The following is a 12,569-nucleotide window of genomic DNA, read 5'->3' on the forward strand; positions in this document are numbered from 1 at the left end:
AAGATAACCCACTAACTGTAACATGATACTGCTTTGAAAATGTTTCTGATTTGTCTAGCTTATAAAGGGCCTATATAACACAAAATTGATTCTTGTGAGCTTAAAGTCGTGTTATAAAGTTGTTACCTTATCAAAAATGGAGCTGGAATTCTGTTTTGTTTTGTTTCTTTCATGTATTTTTGAGTGATCCTGCATTATTAGTCTGATCAGAAGGTCGGTGGTTTGAATCCCGCTCTTGACTTGAACATCTTAGGTTGGTGGGGCGATTCCAGACAGATGAATGGTGAAATTGTGTCCTTGGGCAAGACACGTAACGCTTTGTGTATGAATGGGTGAGTGGTTCCTTATTTAAAGTGCTTTGAGTGCCTAAAAGGTGGAAAAGCGCTGTATAAAAATATTACCATTTATATCTTCAAAACTCAAAACGCTCTGTTCCACCTTGTGATGTCACGAAGCAGTAGTTTTGAAATGAACAAACTACTGTATTTTTCGTACTATAAGTTGCTCCGGAGTATAAGTTGCACCAGCCAAAAAAATGCATAATGAAGAAGAAAAAAAACATGTATAAGTCACATTTTTTGGGGGAAATTTATTTTATAAAATCAGAGACCAGGAACCGACATTTCATCGTGGTAAAGCAAATTATAGTAACAACAATAGAACAACAGACTATTAATGTCACATATGAACAGTTCTTCAGATAATTATAACATAAACAACAGAACAAGTTTACCAAACTCTCCATCTCACTCCAAATCACTAAATCCTCTGAATTCTTCATCCTCTGTGTCACTTCTGAGCAACTCTGTGACCCCTGGAGGTAAACAGAGCGTCGGTTCCTCTTCTGTGTACCTGTTGTCGGATCCATCCTTCCAAGAAAGTTTCATGTTGCACCCTGTAGGTTGCCACAAGTTTCTCGCTCACTCCAAACTTTCCTTCTGCTGCTCAATTACCATTTTCAGCTGCAGATTTGCAGATTGTAAGGTTCAAAATATGATTTTCTTTTTGGGGGCATTTATGTTCAGTCTTGTCAGTTGTATTAAGTTTGTTTAAACGTTCAATTTTTCAGTGGTACAGAAATAATGGCGCAATCGACTGACATGACACAGACAGGACAGAGGCTCTTTTTGCAGGAGACATGCGGAGTAGAACCAAGTGACAGTGGTACAGGAGTAATAGGAGCAGCAGATGCTGACACACAAGCCTAGAGCGCCCTCTGTTGGCTGTCAGTCTGAAAATTTTAATATATGTCCCACTGGAGTGTAAATCGTAGGACCAGCCAAACCGTGACAAAAAGTGTGTCTTATAGTCCAAAAAAAAATAGGTACCTTTTACCTTTTTAGTTCAGCAAAGATTGGCAATTCCAGGGCTGAAGTTATCCAAATGATTCTAGTGACAGTGTATGGAGTTGTTTTCTGTTTGAGAGAAGCGCTTAGCCTAAATATGAAGAGTTTGTGTGTTAAACAAAACAGAACTCCAGGTATGTGTTTTATGAGGAACCAATATTAAAACAGAGATCGGAAAATAGTGTAATATGAGCCTTTTAAACTAATCTAATTTTTTACGGAACATTTATCAAAAATGCATTGGGTTCCATTTCTCCAGCTTTCAAAACAAATTCTTCTGAACAGCATGTACTGACACAGATATTTGCTAATTTATAATTCATGCAACGCTCAAAAAAAGTAGGTCCTACATTTATCTGTTCTCTGTGTAGATTTCACATCATGACATTGCATAATCTTTCATTTATTCACACTTAAGTCATTTGTGTGTTTTACAATCCAATACACGACATGGAGCTCGCTCACAGCCTCTGATGCTCTAATAAACTATTGAGCTGTTGGAAAGTTAGCGCACAAAAGTGGAACAGCTGCAGTTTGAGCAGTCATGCAGAAACACAACATTGATTCTGTCTTGCACTTTCAACTGTAAATGTAATCATATGGAGATAAGTGTTATGTTGTATAAACAGACACGTTAAAGGCTCAGTGTGTCTTTCTGGGGGTGGTACCTACTTGATTGATTAGAAACAAAGTTAAAACCATACTTCCGAACATTCTCAATGGAGATAGATTTAGATTTTTAGCCATACTGTGGAAGATTATAGTCAAAGGAACCACTTTTCTATGGAAACAATCAGGAGGAGGTGAGGTTTGTGGAGATGCAAGCCTGATCAGAGTATGGGCATCTGTTTGTCAGTGCAATAAACATAAAAAAAACATACAAAAATAGACACATTCTTTTATATTAGTCAATTTTTTTGGTGAAAAAGTTACAAACTCTTAGCCTGATTCATCATTCATTCTCTTTGTGGAAACTGTCTGACCTCACAGCATTATAATTTATTTGCTCTACGGTAGACGGGTACTTTTGTAAGTATGTGAATCGCCAGATCCCATAGGAAGAATGGCAATAACATCTTTCCCCTTGATAAAATTCACCAAATAATCTTTTTTTTTTCTGGCTTTAAATCCTCGATCTCGGGAATCGTTGCAAACACAGAATGTCTGTCTTCGTCTACATCCATCTTGACAGTTTTGTTTACTGTTGTGCTGTTCCACAAAAGGGACCCAGACAGGTGCTTGAGTTTGACGTCAGGGCTTCACAGCTCTTCAATGACTGGCTGGTGTGTGGTCTACAACTTCTGGGGTTCTTGCAAACAGTCTAGTGTATTCCAATTCCTGACCTAGTCACTGGAGAGAAATGAAATTGAGCGGAGGCACTAGGTGGCACCAGCCTGATTCACCTTGCAGTGTTAGAATTTGTTTGCTCGACAGTAGGCGGGTACTTTTTATCATTTAACCAATCACTGCTATGTGGTAGTCACATATGTAATGTGTAATGCTGCCTAACTGGTATATTAAGCTTTTCCCAAATCCCGTAGGAAAAAGTGCAATAATGCCTTTCCCCTTGATAAAATTCATCAAACATTCTCTTTATTCCAGTTTTAAATCCTTGGTTACGGGAATCATTTGCAACACTGAATATGTGGCTCTTTGCTGATTGGCTGGTGCCCGAACTCGCATTCTGGGGTTCTTGCAAACCGTCTAGTGTATTTTGATTCCTGACCTAGTTGCTGGAGAGAAATGAAACTGAGCGGAGGCACTAGGTGGCACCAGCCTGGTTAATGAACTGTGGCTTTAAAAATATAAATATACAGGGAAGTGTATTGAATAATTATTACACCTGGATAATTAAAATAACATTTTGAACAATTAAAGCAACATTCATTCAACAAGTCTCAATAATTGAAATAATTGAAGTTATTTTTGAACAATACAAGCACCTGTTATTGAATAGATGCAGCTGATGAGTTTAACGCCAGACTGTGGAACATTCAAAGCAATAACATCACCATGGAGACAAACACTCTTCATATTCTCACTATTTACCAAAGGCGTCGAATACAGTGAACACATTTCCCTATGTGAATAATTAAACATAGAAAACAGGCCTATCAGTTTCTGTTGATTTCTGAAAGCTGGTGTGTTGTGTCGTGCACTTTGCCAATTTGTGGTTTTGGATCAAATCTAAATAAACTTATCAAAAGTTTTAATTGGCCACTTTCTTTTAAAACACGGCTGAAGTCTGGCAGACAAATTCTCTACTTTATTTCGAATGTCTTTGTTAATTTATGAAGCCTTTAAAAGCTATTTCACATTTTAAAACTCATAATTACATCCTCAGTATCTGTTGCTGGAACAGTGCAGTCTTTTAAAATAACAAGATTACCCAATTCACACGATCAAAAGCACGGACTATTTCATAAACATGTTTTGAGGTGCAATGAATTCCCAATTTCCAACCCAAAATATTGGCTTTATGAGAAATTTTACACACTTGAATTGGATAAATTTTTCTGCTTTCAAACTTAAAGTGGGACTAAACACCTAAACCCAAACGAAACTAAAGGGGAGAGTGACGAGGGAAGATGGGCGGGGTTTGTGCGTATAAGGAACGGTGCGATTGTATTGGTCCAAATTTCAAACACTGTCCCTGCAGCCAAGTGTTTATAATCAGAAATCACGGCAGTCATACGTGATGTCACCAATTACTGGAAATTGCAGAGGCCGCTGAAGCCAGCACACACTTCGCTTTTGGTGTTTTTGACAAGAAAGCTGCAAATTTAACTTGGAACATAACATAGATAATGCTAATAAAACCCCATATATACAGTTTAGTAGTGCAAAAAATGTGGAGGAGTCAGTGTTTAGTCCCACTTTAAAATCTTTAACCAAATTCTTTGCTTGTTTATTTCCATTTTTGTGCATCGGTGTATATGCTGCTAGGAACCTGCAGTTTGAAACAGAATTGTAGATGAATAAATGTCATATCTCCCCTTTTATTTTTCAGCATTTTCACAAATGCTGTTCAAACTCAAATGAATTACCAGTTTATTTAACTTTGGAAAAGCAGTGGGGAAAATATATGCCGGAAGGTTTCAATACTGTTGGTGAAGAGGAAGAGAATGAGAGGAAATTGATGATTCTTCTGCTATAAAGTGTGAAGGAGGGATGGACTAGACTGTAATGACTTGATTGTGATAACTTTAAAGGGGCAGTCCGGAAATTTGGACATAGGACCTAATTTCGTAGTGAGCCAGAATGTTGGAGACATGTGGAGACACATTTTTAAATATTCCATCCAGTCCTTGTATTTGCAGTCAGTACAGTGCATGTCAATGGTCATAGTTATCCACTCCACAAAACACTCGAAGCAAAACAATTATTAACGCCAGACTGTCGATGTAAATGTCTGTGTCGATACAATAATTTTAGACGTAAAACCAACCTTGCATTTGAAAGATTTGTCTGAGCAGCAGCAGCGAGTTGTACTTCCTGATAGAAAGCTCGGCAGCGGCGGACTGATACATGAGAAAATAGTCCCTCAACATGCGACAATTCATGCGATGCAAGGTTAGTTTTATTTCAAACATTATTCTATCAAAACAGACATTTACATCAACAGTCTGGTGTAATAATAAATTTGCTTTGGGTGTTTTGTGGAGTGGGTAAGAGTGTTTTTAGTGGCAGGATAACTATGGCCATTGACATGCACTAGCCTAGCACCAGTGACCTCTGCAAATACAAGGACTGGACAGAATATTTAAAAAAGTGTCTCCACACGTCTCCAACACTCAGGGCCTCATTTCCTAGTGAGCCAATGTCCAAAATTCTTGACCGTTTCTTTAAAGAAGTAGTATGTAACTTTTCTGGTGAGGGGTCTGCCACTGGGATAAATATATCTTCATAAAGGTGTTATTTCTTTGATTGATTTTTCTGCTATTTTCTGATCTATGCACTAGAATAATTTGGATAATTTCAGCCCTGTAATGACCAATCTCAACTACAAGTTAACAGGTACCTTTTACCTTTAGTGCAAACTTCCACAACAGTTGCTCGAAGATGATGTACCTCCGTGGAGATGTTATTTCTTTGCCTACAATGTCCCGCAGTGTAACATTGAACTGTCAGGCTGATAGTGCCACCAGGAGGAACGGAGCGTTTCGATGTTTGGAGATGTGGACAGACTAATAATAAAGGATTACTCAAACATGTGAATGAAACAAAACACAACTCCAGGCCTGTTTTTGATGAGGAAACATTATAATATGACTTAACTCGTCGATTTTGTATAATATAGGACCCTTAAATTTGCTAATCTAACAGTTATTCAAATGCAGGTGTATTTATTGCTCGACAAACGCCACAGTTCTGATTTGTAACTTTACTGGCAGCGTCATCTGCTTGTCTCCAGGTAGATGGAAACATTTAAAGCCCCCATGTGGAATATTCTAAGCAAAGGCAATAACATCTTCATGGAGACGAATACACGGTGAACCTTCCATGCAAAAAAGTGACAGTGTCCCTTCAATTTTTCTTATCGACATGGATAGTGTCACAAAACAAAATTGTCTATTTTTTGGATCGGGGCCAGTGTTGAGTTCTACTGCCTCATTCACTCTCTCTCCTCTTTCTGCAGCGTCTTATCCTGAGGAGGGAGCACACGAGGACATCAAACAAGATTCACAACAATTGCAAAAAGAGAAGATAGAATCAATTCAAGATGGCGGAGGCGACCCAGCAGCCACCACCACCACTGAAAGAACCGACGGAGAAAGAGGCCGAGAAAGACGAAACGCCCAATAAGGACGCAGAGGAGAAAGACCAGGACCAGACCAGTACCGAGGGGTCCACAGAGTCCGATGAGGGGTCCGAGGATGGGTCTAAGGAGGTCCAGACCAGAACCCCGACCAGAGCCCTACTGTCCATGAGGTCGATGAGTACGATGGACGTGGAAGACGACTCTCCAAACATGATCGTGTACAGAAAGGTAAGGAAGTTTGGATTTGGCTTTCGCTGGTTTGAATTCGCTCCCAAATGTAAAGCTGGAAACTGAGAATGAAAAGTTTTGGATGTTTGTTTTGCTGGCGCCTTTTGTTGGATTGTTGATTGGTTTGTTAAGGAGATTTTCGACAAGTTGAGTGGTTAAATGGATAAAGCATTTACCCCTGAATTAGAAGTATTTGTTGTGTACTAGAGGAAATGGTTTTGTTTTGAGAATACACCCTCAATGGCTTAAAAGTAAATTAGAGATGTACTTTTCGTTTATTTCTTTAAGTGATTAATTGAACAGTGTTTCCAAAAGACCGGTCACAAGAGATTTTTTTGTTGGTTGCCTTGTCACGATCTGCAATATACAGGTCCACCTTTTAATGTCCTTATTGATCCTTTTATTGCTGTTTCAATGAGTGCGTATACATGCACATCAGTAACCCGGTTATGATCGGGTTTTTTGAGTATCCCGGTTTCTTGATGGTGCATGTATACGCAGTAACCCGGTTTCAGTAACCCGGTTATGGCAGTATCCCGGTTATTAGAAACCGGGTTACTGTAGCTGGTTTATTCCGATAGTAACCGGGTTACTTGTGGCATGTATACGCAGTACCCCGGTTACTGCAACATAAAGTTGAGTGCGCATGCGTCCAAAAGACACTTTCCAGCCTTTCACCACAACAGTAGTGACATAAATAAATTGACCAACATAAATAAAGTGACCAAACGAGTGAAATGACTGTAAAATAAAGAGCTGCGCTAAACCTGCACACGTACAATCTGCACTCGTACGACCTGCACTCGTGTGATCGCTGAAAAGCTAAAACATGAACTATCTCCTATACTCTATATGCACAGAACACACTTACCATCATTAGCGCCTCTTCTGTCACAGAAATAACACACATAATCCACAGAGTCGTGTCATTTAGTCCAAAAGAAACTGATCGCATCAGCGGCGCAAGGAGCGAGTTGTTTTTATCGCCGCTAACAGTTTATGCTAATTAGCCAAACGGTCTTAAGTTTCGTTTCTGTAAAACGTAAACAAATGTGATCACAGCTGAATTATATGATCAAACGGGCTGATGTGGCTCTATAGTCTTTATGGTTTATATGTTGTAAAGTTGAGTTTATTTATGCAGAAGATTTTAATGAAGAATCTGCACAGTGGATTGTGGGAGATCTCGTAGCTCCTTAGCTTCTTATGCTAAAGGAGCTCACGGTTTGTATTTTTCCTGGTTTATGAAATTGATTTAAGTTAATTTTTGCGCCTGCGCATTTGTAAGATTATGTCAAGAAACCGGGATACTCCATTTGATCATGTATACGCGGATATGAGTATCCCGGTTTCTCAGTGCGCATGTATACGCAGTAACCCGAATACTGACATAACCGGGGTATGGCTAATAACCGGGTTACTGATGTGCATGTATACGCACTCAATTACTGTTTTTCATTGTTTAAAACTTGAGTAATACTAATTGTTCAGAGAGACACAATCACTCAGTCAACAATAAAATATCCTCATTAATGTTCAGTAGTGGTTAAATCCATCTTTATTTTGTGATTTACAAATAATGTCTATTGACTTGGGTCGCGAAGGTTTGTGGCTTTTAAAATATGGGTCCCCAGAAAAAAGTTGAAGAAACACAGCTTTACAATCTGTATGAAAACAGTTGCTCAAAGGTGATGCCTCCTTGGAGATGTTATTTCTTTGCCTATAATGTCCCACCACAGTATAGCACTGAACTGTTATATATCCACGATGACAGGCTGGTAGTGCCTCCAGGTCGGGTTATCAGTCTGTGGAAAGTTTCTTTAGCAATAAAAACACCCAGTGAAATAAACACTAGATCAGCAGTACCAAACGAAAAGCTCGAAGGCCAAACTTAGCCCTCCAAGTGGTCGAATTTGGCCCTCCTAGGATTGTCTAGATTTGTAAGAAACATAGACAAGATTAAATCAAAATATATCTCCCTAAAAGCTGCATAAATAGCACCTTAACACCGATTGTCACAAATACGCAACAAGACGTTTGGATCAACATATAAGTCGAGATAGCAGCTGCTTTCCCCCAATGCCAGTTAGTGCAGATGCTAGACCTTCCTAGGAACCTTTGGCAAGATAAGATAATCCTTTGTCTCCCATGTGAGAAATTTGTCTCGGGACAGGGTATGACATGCTTTATCAAAAAACAGGACAACACAACACAAAGCACCACGTAAACACCACCATAAAACAAAATAAATATGAGACCAAGTATGACCACAAGTGATGCACCAACAGGACCTTTAAATCTTTACAGGCAAGCTTTTCTATTTTTTTTCTATATTTATTTTTTGCTATAGTCAAATTAATAATCTGAACTTAATTTACATCTTAATCTTCTTAAAGGCAAAAACATTTTTATATACAGCTATATACATTTATTTATTTATTTATTGCTCGTGCTATTATTTTCTTGGCATCAACTTAAAGAGAACAACAACAAAAAATCTGAAAATTAACATATATACATATTGCTATGATTATTTGCCTTGTATTTGCTGCATGAACAAAAGGAACAGGAAGAAGATGCATCTCATAAACCCTGCTCCTTTCACAGACCAACACATTAAATATTTCTTTAATAATCGTTCCCCACCCCAAAACCAGACTAAGTCACCAATCAGTTATCCATATGCATGTTACACTATATCTCTTGTGCTTTCATTAACTTTAAACATTTTCCTTAGTTACATAGTCTCTCATTATTTGGACGTTAAGGGGTTAAACGTAATTTTATATCTTTACTGACAAACTCTTTACGTGAAAAACATGAATACGTTTGGCCCATGGTCTTCTAATACGTATTCAGTTTGACCCACCGAGGATGAAAGTTTGGGCGCTTCTACGCTAGATAGTTATGATTAATGCCTCGGAACATATCAGGAAAAAGCATGCTTATTTGTGCTGATTTTCATGAATTGCTCTATGTAATTTCTATACATGCATCACAAATTTCGGACTTCCGGTCAGCCCGGGATGATATAGGCAGTCAAAGGTTTCCTTTTTGACCTTCCTGTGGATCAATCCTGCCCATCGCCTTCGCCTTTCACTATTTTTCATTTCCGTTGGGAAGGGAAACAGTTTGGACAGAGGTTTGCAGTCACACAGATCTGATTCCCTTTTGCATTTATGGAGTTTGCAAACTTCCAAAGCCCATTTCTCAAGCCTTTTTCCGCTGTTTGGACAGCCAACAACCACAGAATTACGATATCCGAATCCCAAAACTAATGGTAAATGGTCACATTTTTCTATAGCGCTTTTCCACCTTCAAGAACTCAAAGCGCTTTACAACAAGGAACCACTCACCCATTCACACACACATTCACACACCAGTGTACGCAGACACTGTGAGCAAGGTGGGTTAAGTGTCTTGCCCAAGGACAGCATTCATCTGTGGGAGCTGGAATCACACCAGCCAACCTGTGGGTCAGTGGATCCGACCGCTCAACCTGTGATGTTCATGTCAAGAGCTGGAATCAAACCGCCAACCTTCAGATCAGTGGGCGAATGCTCTACCAACTGAGCTACTGCCGCCACACTAAAATATGATATCAAAACCAGAAACAAAAGCGATATGGTTCAAAAGACTAGAAAAGACTGGCTTTGTCAATAGACTCATCCCACTGGGAAAACAAACATGGAGGTTTGATGCTCACTTTTTCGGAAAATCCTTCCCCGTATGCATTGCGCAATGACCGGAAGTCCGAAATTCGTGATGCATGTAGTCCAAACAGCATTTTAGATTGAACCCATAATGACGATTCATTCACAAATGGCAATCACTGATAACTGAATTTAAATTTTGGGAATCTATTTCAGTTTTTCACCATTTTTGTTACCATGTTATTCATAAACATAGGACATAAAGTCAGTATTAGCAGCTATACATTACAGCTCCTTGCATCAGCAGTAGACCGTCCATTGTTGACTATCTGTTGTGCATCACTTTGTACTGGCACCTTTACCTCCTCTCACCTTTTGTGCACCGTGAGTCACTGAGTCAACTCAAGTGAAAGTGAGTTTATCCTGCCGCTATCTGACAGAGCGCCGTCACCCAGGCGAATACAGAACCACGCAGCCTCCAAATCCTTATAAATGGAGCTGCACTTTGGCAACCGGTGTGAAGAAATTGTTTTTGAATAGAAATTGCTGGAAAATATTGCGTGCGTGTTTTTGAAAAAATATAATGCATTTTCGTAAGAGCTGAACGATTTGGGAAAAATAAAAAGTGCAATTTTTCTCACAAGCTTTGCGATTAGTTTTGCGATTTATGTTTTTTAATAAAAGGATTGGTTTCAGAGTTCACTTTATTAACCCATCCATAAGAATTGATAAAAAGCAAAGAAAACAGAATCACATTTCGGAACATTTTTGTACAGATCTAAACTACCAAAGTTAACAGTTTTTATTCAGAAAGAAGCATTTTTCATAGTTTTTGGAGAAAATGATGGTACTTCAAAAACTGGAGCCTTTACTATTTGCTCATAGTGTCCATTCAAATTGCGATTTTAAATTAAATTGTGATTAATCTTTTTCAGGGCGTTCCTAATTGAATGGAAATTTGAATGATCACGATTAATTAATTACTAATTAGTGCCCTCTGCAAACAGTTTTTTCCTCATAATGAACAAGCTTGATTTTCAATTTGATTTGAATTTATCTAATGAAAAAAAGAGTTTTGATATCATAACATAAACAATACAGACATTTAATCAGTGCATTTTAAGTCAAAAAAGTTGGAATTCTGCTCCAAAAATCATGCTTTTACTGACAGAGGATTGGCTTTAGACCTTTCCATCAAAATGACTCAAGTTGATCATTGACTATTGGGAACTTCTTGCTTAATATTGTTTACTTTTCGTATGATGCACACTGCAAAAATCTAAACAGCACATCTGCATAATAAATGGTAAAATGGGATAAGAAATTGCGTAGTATGTTTTATTAATTCTTTCCAAAAACAAAGAGTCTGGGCAGGTCCTACATAAGTGAGGTGGTTTCATTTTTCAGTTCGCAAAATGTACAGTTTGTGTCCGTTGTCCTTCTAAGATGATTCTTTAGTGGTTAACAGTGATGTAGAAGTTTGTTGGTGATGAGATATTTGTGAGGTCATGTCCGTACATTTTTCCATGGAATATTGTAGTAGAGTCCGGCTGCTAACGGCGCACGAGTAGGGCCCCGTTTGGGAGGTGCACTTGTGGTGATAGTCGCTCTTTTTTCCGCTGTGAGTCATTATAAGACAAGTTTAATTGAAGATGAAGCCAAGTAAGTTCCATTTGAAAAGTTTCTCAAAGTTTGTTTCACAGCGTCTTCACTCACGCCTGCTCAAGACGCCATCTTCAGGTGTTGGTCCTGTCCTGCCACTTCCCCAGTTTAGGCTCCTGGCACAAGTAATGACATCACTCTGTTGCAGCCAATGAAACAGCGGCAGGTGTAACCCTGTCGTCATATCACTGAATACATCTCAGAACGTCTAATAAACAAAATGTGAACTAAAACATGTTAAATTAATACTACTGAGCTTGGGAAAATATCAGAATAAATATATATTTTTGTTTATTACAATAAAATGGCAAATATTCATAGGGACTATTTTGTCAAACCTACACCCTTGTTTGGCAGCTCATATTTCAATTCTCTTTCAAACGCTAATTGAAAGAGAATCGAGATATTAAAGAGCTTATATTACACTATTTTATTTATGTAAAAATGTTTCCTCATCACAAACAGACCTGGAGTTTTGTTCTGTTTTATTCACACATGTTTAATGCACAAACCCTGCATATTTCAACTGGCTTCTTCTCTCATGTGATAATACAGGAAGTGCTCCAGTGTGTTTTTAAACTCCATACATCTTCCGTAGACTCATTTGGATAAATTAAGACCTGGAATTGCCAATCTCTGCTCAATTAATGGTAAAACGTAACTCTTAACTAAAAAAAGTGACCACTAAATGACATCTCGAGGTGAAGCAGAGCATTTTGAGCTTTGGAGCTGTAGACACTAAATAAAAAACTAATAAAAAAGGATTACTCAAACATGTGTGAATGAAACAAAACACAACTACAGGTTTGTTTTTGAGCAGGTAACAACACTATAACATGTCTTAAACCTCTCAAGAGTCAGTTTTTTTTAATATATGACCTTTAAAAATACATTTGAATTATGATCATTTCTGTGCCT

The 12,569-nt window shown here is 38.3% G+C and overlaps 1 protein-coding gene across 3 annotated transcripts in view; it reads left to right on the forward strand.

Moving 5' to 3' along the window:
- The window catches only part of LOC110173242 (regulator of G-protein signaling 6-like), a 178,399-nt gene that overhangs the window by 7,818 nt on the left and 158,012 nt on the right, over window positions 1-12,569 (forward strand). For all 3 annotated transcript variants that reach the window (XM_055149645.1, XM_055149646.1, XM_055149644.1), the window contains exon 2: window positions 5,986-6,336. In XM_055149645.1, the coding sequence (XP_055005620.1) occupies window positions 6,070-6,336 (267 nt within the window). In that variant the 5' untranslated portion in view covers window positions 5,986-6,069. The remainder of the gene's footprint in view (window positions 1-5,985; window positions 6,337-12,569) is intronic.

Source organism: Boleophthalmus pectinirostris, unplaced genomic scaffold (assembly GCF_026225935.1).
Source record: "Boleophthalmus pectinirostris isolate CB_2022bp ecotype Guang Dong unplaced genomic scaffold, ASM2622593v1 HiC_scaffold_13, whole genome shotgun sequence".
Classification (NCBI taxonomy): domain Eukaryota; kingdom Metazoa; phylum Chordata; class Actinopteri; order Gobiiformes; family Gobiidae; genus Boleophthalmus; species Boleophthalmus pectinirostris.